The following is a 20709-nucleotide window of genomic DNA, read 5'->3' on the forward strand; positions in this document are numbered from 1 at the left end:
TGGTGCAACTCGAGCAGCAGTCTCTGCTGGGAGATCTTGGTGGTACAGCTTTGAGGAGAGTAATGCATGAACTGGGGGACTAAGCGGTGACACCGAATGTGGCTTGGTGTTTGTCCGCATGCTTGTACGCACGAGGCCTTGGTTTACGCCTGAGCAGCCCCGGTGCTTTTTGCCTCCAGGGCCTGTAAGCAACCACCTGTGTTAGCAAAAAGAAACAAGGCCCGGAGTATCTGATTCCCAAAGGAATGCCAGGGCTCCAGCTGAGGTTCGGGCTCAGACGGGCAACTGGTCCCTGCCTGTTACTGAAGGCGCCCTCCACAGCTCGGCTGAGCACGCATGCCCGCTTTTTGCTGCCATGTCATTAATGCTCACCACTAATGACACATTTTTGCCTGCCTGCTCTTCTTGGCACAAACCTCACTCTCAGGAGATGCCAGGTTGGACAGGATACTGAAGTTCAGAAGGAGCACAAGGACTCATCAAATCTGTCTTCCCCACCTCATTCCCTGTTGCATCTGCCGACTGCTGGAAATGCCTATTGCCACCCTCCCTGGCACACTCCCTCGTGCCCTCTGCCCCTCCACTCCCCACACCTCCCAATCCTGCCCCTCCTCAGCAGTACAGCAACCAGTGGGAAGAAGGTTCACGGGCAAATGGCCACAGGGTTCCAACTTCCTGTCCTTCTCTGGGACAGCAGGCAGCCTGGTGGGACATCTGATGCACAATTCCTAACAACACTGCTTCTGTCTCCCACCAGGGGATAATTAGGGCAGGCAGTGAGAAGCCGCTGCTTCCTGAACATGCATCCAAGAGCTGCTGAGTACCTGGGCACAAGAAATGAAGACCCCTGAAGTCAGCTCTTGCGAGCGTCCAGAGGAGGGACTCAAGGCTGACCCTGAGAGGCATCAGGGTGCCACGACCACCCGCTTACAGAGTGACGCTCCTTTTCTCTGAAGCCCACCAAGGCAGAAACCTCACCTTTGCTTGTGGCCTTGACCGTCCTGGTTTTCTGTCTTGCTGTGCCCGTCGGCGTAGTTTTGGTGCTCTGGTATCCGTTTGGGGAGCTCCACCCAAATCTGGCAGTGCCCCAGGCTTACAGGTGGACTTGCTGCGGTGGGAGAAAGGAGGGTTTTTTTTCCCTCCTCAGCTCCCGGCACAGAGAGGTAAGCTCAGGACAGAAGGGAATGCTTTTCCGTGCAGAGCGGGTGGCTAACGGAGGCTGGGGGTGGGGGTGGGGAAGAAACAGCACCACAAGTCTCCAGCTGTGCTGCACAACGTCTTGAATGAGAAGGAAGGAAAAAAGGCAGTGAAACAGCACAGAGACGAGGACACAGGGTTTCCAGGGTTCAGTCGAGACACAGAGAATTGCCCATTTCCCCAGGACAAGCACCATGCAAAGTGCTTGCCTTTTCCCGTTCCCCCTCTACCTTGTGGCAATCACATCCCCACAACAGCAATTCCTAACCCAAGACCGTCCTCCCGTCAGCAGGAGACTCAGCAAAGCGGACCAGCACGAGCTCTTCCTTGAGGAGCTCAGAGTAAAGCAGAGCCAGAGGCAGCACGGCGAGGCCTGGCTCCGTGAGGTGGAGCTGGGAACTCAGTGCGCTCTGGGCTCCAACTCTTTGAAGACCCACAAGATCAGCCTTTCTTTTCTTTCCTCATCTTTCTCCGTGGCAGGTTTTGCTGCCCTCCACATCCGTTTCTGGCTGCATGTCCACAAGGGGCCTGCGGCTGGTTTTCTTAAAATGCACACACAGCAAGCACTGCGTCTCACCTTAAGGCTGGATTTGAGGGACTGGTAGCAAAGATTTGCTTAACCCACCGCTTATTGCCCCCGGTCCTGGTGCAGTTCCGGGTGAAGCAGCAGGGGTGAAAACTGATTAAATTATCACAGCAGAAAAAGAATCACCTCTTAAAAGCACACTGTGCGTGTACAAGCTCCCATGCCCCCCGCCGCGCCCTCTGAGCAACACAGCACAGGAATGCCGACCCGCTTTTGGAATACGACCCATTTTGGTGGGTTTCAAGCACCAGTGGACAGACTGGTCGCACCAGATTGCCAAAACAAACATTGCTGCGCTCAAGATGGCAGAGGATGCACTTGGCCATTTGGTTAGAGACGATCCGCTGGAGGCGCAGATTCTTCTGCACAGGCACGCCTGCAACTGAGCACAGAGCTCCCCCTTCTGCTTGAAAGAACCCTCGTCTTCCCAACTGCCCACAACCACACCCTTCAAAAGGGAAAGAGGTAAAGTCCTTAAACATTTCCATTCACGTGCCAAGCTGAGGCAGCCCGCGTATCAAAGCTGAGTAGCCACCATGACAGCAATCCAGCCCATAGGAAGAGGGGGAGCGGACAGTGGCTTAGCTCATTCCCCAAGGAAAGTTGGGGAACATTCCCAATATTTGCAGCTGAAGACACTGCTGGCGCTAGTCAGGCCACACCAGAGCCTGTTTCTGCTGCCCTAGGGCCCCGGCGATGACTGCGGGTTCAGGACGAGGAAGAGCAGGGCAGAGAGCAAGGCAGGTCCCTCCAAGGGAGAAAGGGCAGGCGGTCACTCCTGAGTGTCTCCATGGGCACGTCCTTAGAGGACGTGACGGGGGCTTCATGCTTCGTCAGACCGGGGGTCTGGCCTCTGCCTGGGAAGTGCAGAACCGAGGCGTGGGAGGGCGACCAAAGAGATTCCTGCGCCCTTCCCTGAAAGGGACCCCCACCCAAATCGACCTGTTCTCCTCGGCAAGTTCATCTCGGGGGCCAAAAGCCTGGATGGCCCGCTTTTTAGGAGTGGCTCGGAGCAGCGAGCCAAAAGCTCACAGATGGTCTTCCTGGGCCATGGATGGAGTGGCCCATTCAAGGCATTTTAATTACAAAGGGGCTTTGGATCAGCCTCGCGGAGCACCTGGGAGCCCTCGTAATGTGGAAGCGTGGGGAAAACCCTCGAACTCCAAGGAAATGTGAGTCGGCCTGCCGTTGACTTCAGTGGAGATGGTGTCCTGGCCTCAGGCGTGCCAGCGATACCAGAGCTTTTGGCCTCGCTCCTCCACAGCTGCCGCTTTCCGGAGGGACATTTCCTGAAACAGCTGGTGCCACTATGCAATCTCATGCTCCTGCCTTTAAAGCCATTGCCTTTCAGCTGCTCGTCCAGGGCCCGTGTGACTCAGCGCAGCCCAAACTATTTCAGGTTGGAAGGGATCTCTGGAGATTCTCTGGGCCAATGTCCCGTTCCAACCAGGCCAAACTTCTCAGCGACATCGGCAGGCTCAGGGCCTTGTCCGGCCAGCTTCTGAACACCGCAATGAAGGGAGATGCCACTCTCCTGTGCTCAGCCTCTTCCAGGGCTGCGCCGAGCTCCCCGCGACTTGTTTTTCCCAAGAGACAGCTGGCATCTCCCTTGTTGCACCTTGCAACTGTGCCCCTTGCTGTTTTCCTGTGCAGCTCTGAGGAGAGCTTGGCTCTGCCTTTTCCATAACCCGCTGTAGCTGGTGGGAGACAGCAGTTTGATCCCCTCCTCCCCACCATGCCTTCACCCCTCCGGGCTCCACAAACGCAATGCCAGTCCCAACACAGGTCAAGCTTTGCCTTTCCTACCACCATTGTGGTACGCCTGGGCAATGAGGCTCTACCTGTGCTTTCTCGCCTGTCGCTGTTTTCACCTCCCGTGCCCTTCCTGTCCGCTGTGGAGCTCCCTCCGGAGTTCCCTGTTAAGTCAAGCCCGACACGTGGAATGTCTGCTCATTTCCCTGAGTAGCGGGATGGACTGTGCTCCTGCTTGGGGGAGGTGGTCCTTAAAGACCTGCCAGCTCTCTCCGGCTCCTTGGCCTGTCAGAGCTGCTTCCCATGAGATCCCGCCTACCAGCTCCCTGAACGCACTGACGTCTGCTCGCCTGAAGCCCAAGCTCCATACTCTCTTACTTGCCTTCCTCTCTCCCCTCAGGCTCTTGAATTTCACAATTGCATGGTCACGCCAGCCAAAACTGCCACTGTCGCTGGGCAAGCCTTCCTTGTTCATGAGGACCAGGTGCAGCCTCAGCTCTCTTTGGCCCGTGCAGGGGGTGTGCTAAGAAGTTATCCCTGGCTGCCTCGGCAAGCCCCCAGGTTTACCTGAGTCCCAACGTGTCGCCCTCGTGGCAGAGGCTGGGGACCTGGAAGCCCCCATGAGGAAAGGGAGTCTGTGAGCTGGAAACCACCTTGGGCTGCTAGAGAACAAGCTGTCCGCTTCTCATCATGAGTGGGTTGTCTGTACCAAAGTCCCACCACAGGGTGCCTTCCCTCTGCACTGAGGGGCAGGGGGACATGGGCTCGCAGGGCAGAAACGCAGGAGGGTCAGAGGCCTCGAGCCAGCGATGGCTGGAAGATCAGGGCCCAGCCCGCATCAGCCACAGGGGCCCCCGTGCCGGGCAGGAATATGGCAAAACTGCAGCAAAGCCAGGAACCGTGGAGCCTGTTTGGGGATTGTGGGACGGGGCCTGGCTGCGAAGGGCCCTGCCCCTGCCTGGGCTGCGCTCGCCAGTGGCTCCCGGCAGGGAAGCCGTGGCTTCCGTGCAGGCTGAGGTAGGTGGTAGAGCCTGTTGCTGAGGGCAGGAAAAAGAGGGCCAGTGTGCGGGCTGGCTGTTTGTGTCTGTGGCTGCTGGCTTCATGTCCCATGCACACACCAGGGTGGGGAGCAGCCAGGAAGAGGAGGCAAAAAGCAAAAGCAAGAGGGAGAAGGCTGGGCATGCAGCTGTGACCATGGGGAGTCCAGTGGCAGCATGCATGCTGTGGGGGTGTAGCTCAGTGGGAGAGCATTTGACTGCAGATCAAGAGGTCCCTGGTTCAACTCCAGGTGCCCCCTCCACTGCTGCTTTTCTTCTTGGAGCTTCTCCTTTGCCTTGGACTGCTTCCCCATCCCTCAGTGGGAGGGCTGCAGGGGCCAGCCCAGCATGGGCCTGTCGCAGCTTCTCTGTCTCCGGGCTCTCTTCTCTCCTCATGACACCCTTGGGGGTTCCCCTTTCCTTAAGATGCGCACCTCCCAGCGAGGCCAAGAGCAGCCCTTCCTCCTTCCCAGGGGCTGTGCTACCACTGCTCTGCTGGGAGCTGGAGGGCACCAGCTGAGAGAAACCCACCGGGAAACCTCCCCGCCCTTGTCTAGCACACAGGTCAGGGTCTGTGACACTGTGTCCTGCTTCCACCTCTTCCCATAAAGAGGAGCAGACCGGCTAAATCCGCCCTTCGTCTTCTCATCCTTAAGCACCTGGCAAAGAAGTGCCGTGCCTGAAAGGACTGTGGGAAGTTGCGGGGGGGAAGCCAGCAGAGCCCTAGAGGGAGGGTGGGTGTTTTGCTGTGTGACGGGACTTGACGTGCAGCTGTGCAGCTGTGCAGCGTGCAGCATGCAGCTGTGCGTACGTGCAGGGCTGGGCTGGAGCCTGGTCTTTCCAGGCAGCCCAAAAGGGGATGGTGCCCCGTAGTTGGCAGGATTCGAACCTGCGCGGGGAAACCCCAATGGATTTCTAGTCCATCGCCTTCACCACTCGGCCACAACTACCTGCCACAAAGGCCTCTGCAGCAGTGAGCACGTGCCCCGTGCTGCGACGTCTGGCTCCCTGGGAGTTTCAGGGCCAGGCTGCGCTGGCGGATGTCCTTTCCGCTCTTTGGACACGGCGCAGCTGGGCACCAGAGGCACCTGCAGCCAGGGTCTGAGAGGCCTTGAGGGGCATACTGCCAGGGCTATGGCTGCAGCTCCTGGTGCCTGGTCCTCAGGCTGGCCTCTGGCATATGCCGATGCTGGAGGATGGCTTCACTCTCCCTCTGGCGTCTCCATGGCGCGAGGGGAGAAAAGGAAAGGAGCAGTGTGAGGCATCCAGTGATGCTGGAGTGGAAATGTGTCAGGTCTACAAGAGGAATGAGAAAGCAGAGACGCCAAGGTTGCCTCTTTCTGGGAGGCCAGGAGCTTGGCTAGGACTGCAACCGAGTGTAAGGGTCTGGGGCCAGACACCAGAGAGCCCCACGAAGGGGTGTTTGCGGAGCACCGCGTCTTAGAAACAGGACTGGGCTATTTGGGCAGTGCCTGTGAAGGCACTGTTCTCCTGTCTCTGTTGCTCTGTGTGTGGCCAGCCGTGTTTGTGCCCTGTGTGTGTGTGTGTGTGTGTGTGTGTGCGCGCGTGTGTGAGGCTGCTGAAGGTCTCGCTCAGCCTCGCCACTGGCTGGACTTGGGGCCAGGGGAAAACAGCAGCCTGGCACCTCGCAGCCCAGGAGGGGAGGACTCGCCTGGGTCCTACCGTCCTCTGGCTCCGGCATGCCGTAACTTCTCTCATCGCAAAAAGAGTCCGGTGGGCTGTGAGTGCGTGCAGGATGGTGGATGCAGAAGGCCTGTCTGCGGAGGGGTGCTCCTCCATGGAAGCTGCCCTGATGACTCATGGCTCAGAGGAGGCAGGTGACAACCACTCAGCGAACAGCGCTAACAAGAGCATCTTGGAGAAACAGCAGTTGATTCAGGTGTATCGGATGGACAAGGCTGTTGCACTGTGTTAAGAGCGGGGGGTGGGGTGGGGGGAGTACTGGCTTTTATCACAGCATTTTCTCAGGGGTCCTGAGAGGAATGTAACTGAGGGATACAACATGGCTTGGACACCCCCTCTGCCGCCCCCCCCCCCCTCCCCCAGATGCCCTGGATCCGGCACTTGGGGCCAGCAGCGTTGCAAAAGCTGGGGCCTGTGCAGGATTTACGTGCCAAGGCTACAGCTGGGAGACCAGTGCTTAATGCCTGGTGAGGAGAGGCTCCACACTGGGCTCCTCACTGCTACTGGGATGCTTCTGGGGAGAGCAGAGGACTCACTTACTGTAAGGTCAGGAGGAAGGAGAAGAGAGGGAAAACAGCTGTGGTCTAAGCACTGGGGAGGAGGTGGACTTCTAGCAGGAAAAGTCTCTTCAGTGGCCTCTGTGTGGAGATGCAGAGAAGCCTGATGCTCCCTGGGGATGCATCAGAAGCAGGTCTGAGCCCAAGCGCAGCGTTTGTCTCAGCACCAGACCTCCCGTCTGCTTCCACTGCCCCCCGAGGCATAGCCCTGCAGAAGGAAGCCCCCCGGAATGCTACCTCCTTTGCAAGAAGCATGACGAGCTCCTGCAGAGGGCTCAGCTGCTCTCCTGAAGAGCCCTCTGACTGCATGGTGCCCCGTGGCCCTGGAGAAGGGCCGCACTTGGGCATTGCTGGGGAGATGGAGAAAGCCTCCGTCTCAGCCAGGACCACATGGCTCCATCCTGCTAGTGACTGGGCAGCAAGAAAAGGTGCCCAGGAGGTCCCATGGTGTAATGGTGAGCACTCTGGACTCTGAATCCAGCGATCTGAGTTCAAGTCTCAGTGGGACCTGAGGCTTCTGCCTCAGTGAGGGCTTTCCTCTGCTGTTTTGCACATTTTACACCCTTGCATTGCCCTTGGGTAGATTGCTTTATGCACTCCAGCCCTCCTTCCTTCCCTGCCCTCCCGGCTCTGTTCTTTCACCATTTCCTGATCACAGGAGCCCACTCCGTCCTGGCACTGGCACGGCCAGCGGTGTCCCTTCTCCCGCCTTTTCCCCATCACCCCTCTGTAGCTGTTATGGGCACTGGCTCCTGGCACCGTCTCTCCTCTCTTGTCCCTGACAGCTGGGTCTGGCAGAGGGAGCTGGCGGGGGGGGGGGGGGGGGGTCACGGGATCACAGAATAGCTGAGGTGGGAAGGAACCTCTGGAGATCATCTAGTCCAACCCCCTGCTCAAAGCAGGGTCAAGAAGAGGAGTCTGTTCAGGGCCTTGTGCAGTCGAGTTTTGAAAATCTCCACGGATGGAGGCTCCACAGCCTCTCTGGGCAAGCTGTTCCCATGTTTGACACCTTCCCCCCGCCCCCGCACAGTCGGTAAAACAGTTTTGGTTTTTGTTTTTTCTCTGTGTGTTTAAGTGGAATGGCACGTACTTCAACTTGTGCCCATTGCCTCTTGCCCTGTCACTGGGCACCACCGAGAAGCGTCTGGCTCTCTCTTCTTTACTCCCTCTTCCCCCACTTCCTCCACCGCCTCAGGTATTTATACACATTGATAAGATTCCCCCCTTAGCCTTCTCTTCCCCAGGCTAAACAATCCCAGCTCTGTTAGCCTCTCCCGGTATGACAGACGGTGCAAGCCCTCAACCTCCTCTGTGGCCTTTTGCTGTGCTCACTCCACTATGGCCGTGTCTCTCTTGTACCGGGAAGCCCAGAACGGGACACAGCACTCCAAGTGCGGTCTCACCAGTGCTGAGTAGAGGGGAAGGCTCACACCTCCCTCAGCCTGCTGGCAACGCTCTTCCTAATGCAGCCCAGGATGCTGCCGGCCTTCTCTGCTGCAAGGGCGCGTTGCTGCCTCAGGTACGCACCGAAGGCCTTCCGGGACACAACATCTCTCCTCTGAAATAAATGCCCATGAGCTACCAAGCTCCTGGGGAGCTGACAGAGCCCCTAACTGCTGGAACCGGAAACACGATGCCTCACGATGGCACCAGTGGAGTCCTTGCAAGGGCACCTGACGTGCAGACGCGCAGGGCTCCTGCAGAGGAAGGAAGGGCATTTTGAAGGGCACTTTTCACTTGCTGCCGGGTGCAGCCTGGACCAAGAGAGAAGGCAGAGACAACAGCGCTGAGTCAGCAGAAGAGCTGCACCTGCTGCAAAGATGGTGCAACTCGAGCAGCAGTCTCTGCTGGGAGATCTTGGTGGTACAGCTTTGAGGAGAGTAATGCATGAACTGGGGGACTAAGCGGTGACACCGAATGTGGCTTGGTGTTTGTCCGCATGCTTGTACGCACGAGGCCTTGGTTTACGCCTGAGCAGCCCCGGTGCTTTTTGCCTCCAGGGCCTGTAAGCAACCACCTGTGTTAGCAAAAAGAAACAAGGCCCGGAGTATCTGATTCCCAAAGGAATGCCAGGGCTCCAGCTGAGGTTCGGGCTCAGACGGGCAACTGGTCCCTGCCTGTTACTGAAGGCGCCCTCCACAGCTCGGCTGAGCACGCATGCCCGCTTTTTGCTGCCATGTCATTAATGCTCACCACTAATGACACATTTTTGCCTGCCTGCTCTTCTTGGCACAAACCTCACTCTCAGGAGATGCCAGGTTGGACAGGATACTGAAGTTCAGAAGGAGCACAAGGACTCATCAAATCTGTCTTCCCCACCTCATTCCCTGTTGCATCTGCCGACTGCTGGAAATGCCTATTGCCACCCTCCCTGGCACACTCCCTCGTGCCCTCTGCCCCTCCACTCCCCACACCTCCCAATCCTGCCCCCCCTCAGCAGTACAGCAACCAGTGGGAAGAAGGTTCACGGGCAAATGGCCACAGGGTTCCAACTTCCTGTCCTTCTCTGGGACAGCAGGCAGCCTGGTGGGACATCTGATGCACAATTCCTAACAACACTGCTTCTGTCTCCCACCAGGGGATAATTAGGGCAGGCAGTGAGAAGCCGCTGCTTCCTGAACATGCATCCAAGAGCTGCTGAGTACCTGGGCACAAGAAATGAAGACCCCTGAAGTCAGCTCTTGCGAGCGTCCAGAGGAGGGACTCAAGGCTGACCCTGAGAGGCATCAGGGTGCCACGACCACCCGCTTACAGAGTGACGCTCCTTTTCTCTGAAGCCCACCAAGGCAGAAACCTCACCTTTGCTTGTGGCCTTGACCGTCCTGGTTTTCTGTCTTGCTGTGCCCGTCGGCGTAGTTTTGGTGCTCTGGTATCCGTTTGGGGAGCTCCACCCAAATCTGGCAGTGCCCCAGGCTTACAGGTGGACTTGCTGCGGTGGGAGAAAGGAGGGTTTTTTTTCCCTCCTCAGCTCCCGGCACAGAGAGGTAAGCTCAGGACAGAAGGGAATGCTTTTCCGTGCAGAGCGGGTGGCTAACGGAGGCTGGGGGTGGGGGTGGGGAAGAAACAGCACCACAAGTCTCCAGCTGTGCTGCACAACGTCTTGAAAGAGAAGGAAGGAAAAAAGGCAGTGAAACAGCACAGAGACGAGGACACAGGGTTTCCAGGGTTCAGTCGAGACACAGAGAATTGCCCATTTCCCCAGGACAAGCACCATGCAAAGTGCTTGCCTTTTCCCGTTCCCCCTCTACCTTGTGGCAATCACATCCCCACAACAGCAATTCCTAACCCAAGACCGTCCTCCCGTCAGCAGGAGACTCAGCAAAGCGGACCAGCACGAGCTCTTCCTTGAGGAGCTCAGAGTAAAGCAGAGCCAGAGGCAGCACGGCGAGGCCTGGCTCCGTGAGGTGGAGCTGGGAACTCAGTGCGCTCTGGGCTCCAACTCTTTGAAGACCCACAAGATCAGCCTTTCTTTTCTTTCCTCATCTTTCTCCGTGGCAGGTTTTGCTGCCCTCCACATCCGTTTCTGGCTGCATGTCCACAAGGGGCCTGCGGCTGGTTTTCTTAAAATGCACACACAGCAAGCACTGCGTCTCACCTTAAGGCTGGATTTGAGGGACTGGTAGCAAAGATTTGCTTAACCCACCGCTTATTGCCCCCGGTCCTGGTGCAGTTCCGGGTGAAGCAGCAGGGGTGAAAACTGATTAAATTATCACAGCAGAAAAAGAATCACCTCTTAAAAGCACACTGTGCGTGTACAAGCTCCCATGCCCCCCGCCGCGCCCTCTGAGCAACACAGCACAGGAATGCCGACCCGCTTTTGGAATACGACCCATTTTGGTGGGTTTCAAGCACCAGTGGACAGACTGGTCGCACCAGATTGCCAAAACAAACATTGCTGCGCTCAAGATGGCAGAGGATGCACTTGGCCATTTGGTTAGAGACGATCCGCTGGAGGCGCAGATTCTTCTGCACAGGCACGCCTGCAACTGAGCACAGAGCTCCCCCTTCTGCTTGAAAGAACCCTCGTCTTCCCAACTGCCCACAACCACACCCTTCAAAAGGGAAAGAGGTAAAGTCCTTAAACATTTCCATTCACGTGCCAAGCTGAGGCAGCCCGCGTATCAAAGCTGAGTAGCCACCATGACAGCAATCCAGCCCATAGGAAGAGGGGGAGCGGACAGTGGCTTAGCTCATTCCCCAAGGAAAGTTGGGGAACATTCCCAATATTTGCAGCTGAAGACACTGCTGGCGCTAGTCAGGCCACACCAGAGCCTGTTTCTGCTGCCCTAGGGCCCCGGCGATGACTGCGGGTTCAGGACGAGGAAGAGCAGGGCAGAGAGCAAGGCAGGTCCCTCCAAGGGAGAAAGGGCAGGCGGTCACTCCTGAGTGTCTCCATGGGCACGTCCTTAGAGGACGTGACGGGGGCTTCATGCTTCGTCAGACCGGGGGTCTGGCCTCTGCCTGGGAAGTGCAGAACCGAGGCGTGGGAGGGCGACCAAAGAGATTCCTGCGCCCTTCCCTGAAAGGGACCCCCACCCAAATCGACCTGTTCTCCTCGGCAAGTTCATCTCGGGGGCCAAAAGCCTGGATGGCCCGCTTTTTAGGAGTGGCTCGGAGCAGCGAGCCAAAAGCTCACAGATGGTCTTCCTGGGCCATGGATGGAGTGGCCCATTCAAGGCATTTTAATTACAAAGGGGCTTTGGATCAGCCTCGCGGAGCACCTGGGAGCCCTCGTAATGTGGAAGCGTGGGGAAAACCCTCGAACTCCAAGGAAATGTGAGTCGGCCTGCCGTTGACTTCAGTGGAGATGGTGTCCTGGCCTCAGGCGTGCCAGCGATACCAGAGCTTTTGGCCTCGCTCCTCCACAGCTGCCGCTTTCCGGAGGGACATTTCCTGAAACAGCTGGTGCCACTATGCAATCTCATGCTCCTGCCTTTAAAGCCATTGCCTTTCAGCTGCTCGTCCAGGGCCCGTGTGACTCAGCGCAGCCCAAACTATTTCAGGTTGGAAGGGATCTCTGGAGATTCTCTGGGCCAATGTCCCGTTCCAACCAGGCCAAACTTCTCAGCGACATCGGCAGGCTCAGGGCCTTGTCCGGCCAGCTTCTGAACACCGCAATGAAGGGAGATGCCACTCTCCTGTGCTCAGCCTCTTCCAGGGCTGCGCCGAGCTCCCCGCGACTTGTTTTTCCCAAGAGACAGCTGGCATCTCCCTTGTTGCACCTTGCAACTGTGCCCCTTGCTGTTTTCCTGTGCAGCTCTGAGGAGAGCTTGGCTCTGCCTTTTCCATAACCCGCTGTAGCTGGTGGGAGACAGCAGTTTGATCCCCTCCTCCCCACCATGCCTTCACCCCTCCGGGCTCCACAAACGCAATGCCAGTCCCAACACAGGTCAAGCTTTGCCTTTCCTACCACCATTGTGGTACGCCTGGGCAATGAGGCTCTACCTGTGCTTTCTCGCCTGTCGCTGTTTTCACCTCCCGTGCCCTTCCTGTCCGCTGTGGAGCTCCCTCCGGAGTTCCCTGTTAAGTCAAGCCCGACACGTGGAATGTCTGCTCGTTTCCCTGAGTAGCGGGATGGACTGTGCTCCTGCTTGGGGGAGGTGGTCCTTAAAGACCTGCCAGCTCTCTCCGGCTCCTTGGCCTGTCAGAGCTGCTTCCCATGAGATCCCGCCTACCAGCTCCCTGAACGCACTGACGTCTGCTCGCCTGAAGCCCAAGCTCCATACTCTCTTACTTGCCTTCCTCTCTCCCCTCAGGCTCTTGAATTTCACAATTGCATGGTCACGCCAGCCAAAACTGCCACTGTCGCTGGGCAAGCCTTCCTTGTTCATGAGGACCAGGTGCAGCCTCAGCTCTCTTTGGCCCGTGCAGGGGGTGTGCTAAGAAGTTATCCCTGGCTGCCTCGGCAAGCCCCCAGGTTTACCTGAGTCCCAACGTGTCGCCCTCGTGGCAGAGGCTGGGGACCTGGAAGCCCCCATGAGGAAAGGGAGTCTGTGAGCTGGAAACCACCTTGGGCTGCTAGAGAACAAGCTGTCCGCTTCTCATCATGAGTGGGTTGTCTGTACCAAAGTCCCACCACAGGGTGCCTTCCCTCTGCACTGAGGGGCAGGGGGACATGGGCTCGCAGGGCAGAAACGCAGGAGGGTCAGAGGCCTCGAGCCAGCGATGGCTGGAAGATCAGGGCCCAGCCCGCATCAGCCACAGGGGCCCCCGTGCCGGGCAGGAATATGGCAAAACTGCAGCAAAGCCAGGAACCGTGGAGCCTGTTTGGGGATTGTGGGACGGGGCCTGGCTGCGAAGGGCCCTGCCCCTGCCTGGGCTGCGCTCGCCAGTGGCTCCCGGCAGGGAAGCCGTGGCTTCCGTGCAGGCTGAGGTAGGTGGTAGAGCCTGTTGCTGAGGGCAGGAAAAAGAGGGCCAGTGTGCGGGCTGGCTGTTTGTGTCTGTGGCTGCTGGCTTCATGTCCCATGCACACACCAGGGTGGGGAGCAGCCAGGAAGAGGAGGCAAAAAGCAAAAGCAAGAGGGAGAAGGCTGGGCATGCAGCTGTGACCATGGGGAGTCCAGTGGCAGCATGCATGCTGTGGGGGTGTAGCTCAGTGGGAGAGCATTTGACTGCAGATCAAGAGGTCCCTGGTTCAACTCCAGGTGCCCCCTCCACTGCTGCTTTTCTTCTTGGAGCTTCTCCTTTGCCTTGGACTGCTTCCCCATCCCTCAGTGGGAGGGCTGCAGGGGCCAGCCCAGCATGGGCCTGTCGCAGCTTCTCTGTCTCCGGGCTCTCTTCTCTCCTCATGACACCCTTGGGGGTTCCCCTTTCCTTAAGATGCGCACCTCCCAGCGAGGCCAAGAGCAGCCCTTCCTCCTTCCCAGGGGCTGTGCTACCACTGCTCTGCTGGGAGCTGGAGGGCACCAGCTGAGAGAAACCCACCGGGAAACCTCCCCGCCCTTGTCTAGCACACAGGTCAGGGTCTGTGACACTGTGTCCTGCTTCCACCTCTTCCCATAAAGAGGAGCAGACCGGCTAAATCCGCCCTTCGTCTTCTCATCCTTAAGCACCTGGCAAAGAAGTGCCGTGCCTGAAAGGACTGTGGGAAGTTGCGGGGGGGAAGCCAGCAGAGCCCTAGAGGGAGGGTGGGTGTTTTGCTGTGTGACGGGACTTGACGTGCAGCTGTGCAGCTGTGCAGCGTGCAGCATGCAGCTGTGCGTACGTGCAGGGCTGGGCTGGAGCCTGGTCTTTCCAGGCAGCCCAAAAGGGGATGGTGCCCCGTAGTTGGCAGGATTCGAACCTGCGCGGGGAAACCCCAATGGATTTCTAGTCCATCGCCTTCACCACTCGGCCACAACTACCTGCCACAAAGGCCTCTGCAGCAGTGAGCACGTGCCCCGTGCTGCGACGTCTGGCTCCCTGGGAGTTTCAGGGCCAGGCTGCGCTGGCGGATGTCCTTTCCGCTCTTTGGACACGGCGCAGCTGGGCACCAGAGGCACCTGCAGCCAGGGTCTGAGAGGCCTTGAGGGGCATACTGCCAGGGCTATGGCTGCAGCTCCTGGTGCCTGGTCCTCAGGCTGGCCTCTGGCATATGCCAATGCTGGAGGATGGCTTCACTCTCCCTCTGGCGTCTCCATGGCGCGAGGGGAGAAAAGGAAAGGAGCAGTGTGTTTGGGGGGGGATTCTTTCCCTCCTAAGATACTTGTCTGAAACCAGTCATGGAAATCCTACTACACAGGTCTGTGATTCCACTCACCTGATTATGATGTGGCCTTAGGGTGAAGTGAGTTCTACTGTAAAAGTTCCTATTTCTTTCCTGTGACTACAGTGAAAGTAACAGTGCCCAGCTAAGGTGGAGCCAGGCATCTACAGAACTTCTGAAGACAGTGAGTTGAAGCTCTCCACTGTCCAGGGGTAAGTTTTCAAGGGCATATGTGTTCCTCCAAACTTCATCCAAGGACAGTAGAGAGGCACTGGGTCTCCCAAAGGGTGCTTACTCCAAATAAAGAGCTAAATCTGCTCCTCCAGGAGATACGGACCAGCAAAGAGTCCATGCAGTCCCAGCTGAGACGCCACGGAAAATCTTTTAAAAGGGCAGGAACACCTTCCTGCCACAGAACACTTGCTCAGGACCTTAAACTCAGTTTGTGAGGGAGCAGAGAGGAATTCCACCCTGGAAAGACTTCTACATTTCCCCCAGACTATTAGATCACAGTGTGCATGACACTGCTCAGGCAAGTTAGGAGCTCTGCACTTCAGCTCTCCTTTCCCCCTTGGTCTAAATGAGCAGGTGGCTAGGCAAGTCTATCACAAGCTAGTGCTTCCTTCAGGGCTCAGTGGTCAAGGCCAGAGCTTTGCAAAGATGGAAGAATCTCATGAGCATGGTTGCTTCCCACCTTGTTACCTATGCCTAAGTTTGGATCACAAAGCTAAGTTTGGACCTCAGAATTAATTCCTACAGTAAGAGAATGTGAACTGGCACCTCTAGAGTGTGTTTCACTAGCCTGTTTTAAACAAGTCTTTAGGATGTGAAGAATCACATCTTCAAATGTCTATTGCTTGCCATTCAGTTTAGAAAGAGCCTAAAGAGCTAGTTTGAATATAGGCAATGGTTTTTTAAGTGGTTCAAATCAGTGCCTTACTTTCAAGTAGTGTGAGTATCTCCAAATTATTAAATTTTTTTTAGAATTATCCTTTTCTTTCACTGAAATACAATTCATACACATTTATGTGCACGCAAATGTGTCTGTGTGCATTAGTGTCTGTACTCATATCCTTACGAAAATCAGTGAATAAAACAAATGTGAAAAGAGTTTGATTCTCAGAAAATAATATTCTACCTTCAAAAAATGAAGCTGAAATTAATGAAAATGTACAAGCTGACATTTTGTGTTTTCATTTTTATACAGTAACTTATATATATAAACACTAAAATCTGTAGAGTGAACTACAAAGTTTTAAATAGAAAGTTTTATACTGTTAATAAGTTGAGGGGGGTGATCCTTCCCCTCACCTCAGCCTTGGTGAGGCCAAATGTGTACAGTTCTGGGCTTCCCAATACAAGAGAGATAGGGAGCTCCTGCAGCGAGTCCAGTGAAGGGCTACTAAGATGATTAAGGGCATCTCCTGGAGCATCTCTCTTATGAGGAAAGGCTGAGAGGGCTGGGATCGTTCAGCCTGGAGAAGGGAAGACTGAGGGGGGATCTTATCAATATGTATAAATATCTGAAGGGATGCTGTGAAGAAGACGAAGCCAGACTCTTTTCAGTGGTGCCCAGTGACAGGACAAGAGTCAACAGGCACAAACTGAAACACTGGCAGTTCCCTCAGAACATAAGGAGAAACTTCTTTACTGCGAGGGTGACTGAGCACTGGAAGAGGTTGCCCAGAGAGGTGGTGGAATCTCCACCTTTGGAGATATTCAAAGGCTGTCTGGACAGGGTCCTGGGCAACATGCTCAAGGTGACCCTGCTTGAGCAGAGGGGTTAGACCAGATGATCTCTAAAGGACCCTTCCAACCTCAAACACTCTGTGATTCTGTGAGTAGCTGGAATTCAGTACTTTCAACAGCCAAAGGATGGAAAGCCAATTTATGTGATGAAATTGGATACAAATCTCAGTTTAACTCCCTTTGCTGCTTGATCACCCGTCTCTCGGGAGAGGTCTCTGTGTTGGCCTCTTCTATGATTTCAAATTAGAGAGCACCTGCAATGCAACAAGGACCAGGTCTCTTGGGCTGCTAAAGAAATATCAAATATTTCATCCCCCCCCCCCGAATCTGTAGACAGAGCACAGAGACGAGCAGACTGCAGAGGTAGGTAAGAAATTTCTTGGCTTTATATTTTTGACTATATTTTTTATATCCTATATACATCTTGACTATATCTTGACTATATTTTTCCCCATTTTGACTGAATTACCCCTAAAAATTTGAGTTCAGCTTAGTCTGATCAGTTTCTTTTTTTTCTTGAACTCAAATATCACCATCTTTAAATTTACAGCTTAGCACAGTAATTTACAATTCAGCATCACTGACTATGAACCAAAGCTAATGTCAAAGTTTCCTTCAGAAAGCATTATTAGAGTCTCTTTAATCTCAGTTCAATATAATCAATTTCAGCCATGTCTGAGAACTTGTGATATGCATCAGAGCAGTGAAGTCCCTTAAGGAGAAGCCCTTCTGTGTGCGAGTTAATATCAAATAGATAGGAGGATACACAAACAAACATATGGGCTGCTGGACAGATTGGGTGGGTTTTAGCTCCATTGTTTATCAAGACATCTCAGATGTCAGCACCTGAAACAGACATCTCAAGAATGACTGAGATGCCTAAGCACAGCTGCATAGTACTAATTTAGATACCACAGACTATCCAGCATATCCATGCAAGGCTCACACATATGACACAAGACCTACAGGAATCACTTGTCCTCTTTGCATGGCAGCTAGAGGCCAGGGTGCGTACTGTCAGTCATCTAAAATGCAGCAGATGCCTTGCTCTAGGCACCAGAATTGGCTGCCAGAAGTGTGTGTAGGTGACTTACCCACAGACAGCTATTTGGCTTAAGAAATGCACCATACTGTTTCATTGGTACTGTGTCTTTATTGTTCCAGGATGAAATCCTCTGAAGAAGGAATGGCTGGAAATAAAACTTCTGTGATCGTGTTTGTTATCCTGGGTTTTTCTCATCGCCCAGATATGAAAGTCTTTTTCTTCATCCTGTTTCTATGTATTTACATCATCACAGTGTTGGGAAACCTGATTATTCTCCTTGTCACTAACATGGACCCTGCCCTCCACACCCCCATGTACTTCTTTCTCAGAAACCTGTCATTTCTGGAGATCTGTTACACCTCTGTCACCCTGCCCAGGGTGATGGTCAACCTTCTCTCCAGTGATACATCCATCTCTTTTGCAGGTTGTGCTGCACAGATGTATTTCTTTCTGTTGTTTGGGGCAACTGAGTGCTGCCTCTTAGCTGCTATGGCATATGACCGCTACAGAGCTATATGCAACCCTCTGCATTACATGGATATCATGAATAAGAAGGTATGCATGCAACTGGCTGCGTCCTCATGGATATGTGGCAACCTTGTGGCCCTTGGGCACACTACCTTTATCTTCTCTTTGCCCTTTTGTGGCTCCAATGTGATCAACCATTTCTTCTGTGAGATCCAGCCAGTGCTGATGCTGGTGTGTGGGAACACTTACTGGAACGAGCTCCAGATAATTCTCGCTGCTGCCTTTGTCATCCTGATGCCTTTCCTGCTCATCTTGGTGTCTTATGGCCTCATCATTTCCTCCATCCTCAAAATCAGGTCTGCCAAAGGAAGGTACAAAGCATTCTCCACTTGCTCCTCACATCTCACTGTAGTGACAATATTCTATGGGACAGCTGTGTTCATCTATATACGTCCCAAATCCAGCTATTATCTGGATGTGGACAAGGTGCTCTCTCTGTTCTATTCTGTAGTGACCCCCATATTGAACCCTATTATCTACAGCCTTAGGAATAGGGAGGTAAAAGGGGCACTCTCTAAAATGAGAACGAAGCTATTCCACCCCAACTCTTAGGTCAGTTCCTTTCAGCTGAACAACCATCCACAAACATCTCACTTCAAAAGAGGCGCTGGCACATTGCCAGAGGGGTATAGGAAAGATCAGTGATCAAGATTTAAGAGAGGAAGGAGTTCATCTCACCTACATTCAAAAAAGCAAGCCTCTAAAGAAAGGCATATGATAGCATTTGACATACCTGGCCACTAGCTGCCATTTCAAAATATGTGAATCGCAATTTGGTCCTAAGTTACTGCTGCCAGTCCCATGTGGACAACTTGAATATAATGGGATGTCTCATGTGATACCAGGCATATACATTTAGGCATGTGAATTACTCCCTTGACGTCTATAAGATGAGCTAATATGACTGGCTCGATTCTGTTGCTAGTACCTAAGGATCTGTTGCTACCTGAAATCCCCTGGGATATTTCAGCCATCAGCATGGACTTGGAGATATGATACCGGACATACAAAAGACCTTCTCCCTTCTGCAGCAGTGGCTGGGGATTGGGCAGGGTGCCAGGGGACATCAATAGCATGGACACCTGCTACTCAGTACATGGGATGGGCCACAGTCAGTGGAGACTATGGAACGATACATGTGACCCAGTGCATGCCTTTACTTTATAAGAGGATGAATCACTCTCTGGACTCCAGTGACTCACTGTTGAGATGCTCTCAAATAGGCACCCAGTGTCATTTGAAATGCCCTAGGGTACTGGAACTGAACTCCTGGTTATAATTTAGAAGGTCATGGAAATCCCATAGTGTCAACTATGGGATATCATAGATGTCCTTGTTATCTCTGGCAGACCAATGAGGAAATCCTGGACATCCTTGGGAATCTCAAATGGCAATAAACACACATGTTCAAGTGAAGGAATCAAGCCCTAAATCTCCGCTGACTGTAATGGGAGCTTAAACATCCAGCTTACGTGGGGACACCTAGAAAAATGTGTTTGAAAAAGGAATCCAATTCCACCTATGCATCACAGAGACTTGCATCCAGATGAAATGAACGTCACCAAAAGTCAGGGAGATTAAACCCACCTTCAGTCTGTCCTCTGATGTTTCAAGACAAGATTTCATACCAACAAATTACACCCAATAAATCTCACTTTCAGGTGATAGCTCCTCTATCAACATAGTTCTTTTTCAAAATCGATGTGCGACATAACCATAGAGGGCATTGACCTTTACTGAAAAATGCTCCTAACTTTGTAGAGAGATAGTTACCATGTCTTGCATTTCCATTACATTTTAAGACTACTCCAAGTGACAAAGCAGTGGAAAGAGCAAATAAAACATTTTCTCCCTGTTTTATACAGTTAACTAGTTTTTATTAGAAATGTGAACAGAATTGTTTCAGAGTTCATAAACAATTATAAAGGAAAGCATTTGAATTATGCTTTATTTACATTTGCAGTGTGTTCTTCTGTCTCATAATAATAATCTTGATTATTTATAGTTGTTTAAATTGTCTGAATTTTGATTTTCCAAATCACTTTCTCAAATTACTACCAGAAAAAAGTGTGAGAAATGAAAGCTTATTGGCCAACGTTCTGGTTTTTGTAGCCAATGTGCATCTCATAGAAAATATCAAAATCCTTGAATATTGTCTGATATTTCAACATTATTTTCTCTCTATGTTTTTGCCATAACTATTTGAGGAACATTTCAGATTTCTGAGATAAAAGATACTTATTAGATGATCTTTCATCAATCTTATTAAAAGTATAATAGGGGGAGGGACCTCTATCTGGACCTCTAGTATAATAGGGACCTCTAAAGATCCCTTCCAACTTTAACCATTCTGTGATTCTGTGATCTACATTGTAGACATGTGCGTGTGAGCTATTCATTTACACTCTGTAGTCTGCAGAACAAGATATAGGAAGTCCTGAGAGATTATTCATTTGTCCTTTTTCAGACCTCTGGATTAAAAGTAAAACCAACTGCATAGTTAAAATGCCCTTCTCTGCCCTCTGAATAGAGGGAGAACTTAAGGAATTACCTCACATGTGACTGTCATCAATACTGAACACTATGCTTGGCTCTGAGGAGAAAGAGGAAGAGCAAAAGAGGAAAACAGTCCATTCCAGACTAGTTTAGGAAGCTGGATTAATAAAGAGAGAGTGATGGATAAGGAGTTGGCATCACATGGCTGTCACAGAAATAGAAAGACAAACAGGTAATAAATATACCTGTGGGATGCATAGCTTGAGAGACACAGAGAACAGGAACATGCCTAATCAGGTAAGAAAGTCTCCAATTGCTGCAGCTGGGTTACTCTCATTTACATGCTGGTGAGAGAGAGTGAAATTATCATCTCT

The 20709-nt window shown here is 53.2% G+C and overlaps 1 protein-coding gene and 5 non-coding genes across 6 annotated transcripts; 4 read left to right on the forward strand and 2 right to left on the reverse strand.

Moving 5' to 3' along the window:
• The first annotated feature begins 4760 nt into the window (after positions 1 to 4760).
• TRNAC-GCA (transfer RNA cysteine (anticodon GCA)) lies at positions 4761 to 4832 on the forward strand. The gene has a single exon. It is a non-coding gene; the product is annotated as a tRNA-Cys (tRNA).
• Positions 4833 to 5440: 608 nt separating this feature from the next.
• Positions 5441 to 5522, reverse strand: TRNAS-AGA (transfer RNA serine (anticodon AGA)). The gene has a single exon. It is a non-coding gene; the product is annotated as a tRNA-Ser (tRNA).
• Positions 5523 to 7271: 1749 nt separating this feature from the next.
• TRNAQ-CUG (transfer RNA glutamine (anticodon CUG)) lies at positions 7272 to 7343 on the forward strand. Its single transcript has one exon. It is a non-coding gene; the product is annotated as a tRNA-Gln (tRNA).
• Positions 7344 to 13414: 6071 nt separating this feature from the next.
• On the forward strand, positions 13415 to 13486 carry TRNAC-GCA (transfer RNA cysteine (anticodon GCA)). Its single transcript has one exon. It is a non-coding gene; the product is annotated as a tRNA-Cys (tRNA).
• Positions 13487 to 14094: 608 nt separating this feature from the next.
• On the reverse strand, positions 14095 to 14176 carry TRNAS-AGA (transfer RNA serine (anticodon AGA)). The gene has a single exon. It is a non-coding gene; the product is annotated as a tRNA-Ser (tRNA).
• Positions 14177 to 17431: 3255 nt separating this feature from the next.
• Positions 17432 to 18391, forward strand: LOC106487763 (olfactory receptor 10C1-like). Its single transcript, XM_013946562.2, has one exon. It carries the CDS (start codon positions 17432 to 17434, stop codon positions 18389 to 18391), a length of 960 nt encoding a protein of 319 aa, XP_013802016.2.
• Positions 18392 to 20709: the final 2318 nt, after the last annotated feature.

Source organism: Apteryx mantelli, unplaced genomic scaffold (genome assembly GCF_036417845.1).
Source record: "Apteryx mantelli isolate bAptMan1 unplaced genomic scaffold, bAptMan1.hap1 HAP1_SCAFFOLD_105, whole genome shotgun sequence".
NCBI classification, from domain to species: Eukaryota; Metazoa; Chordata; class Aves; order Apterygiformes; family Apterygidae; genus Apteryx; species Apteryx mantelli.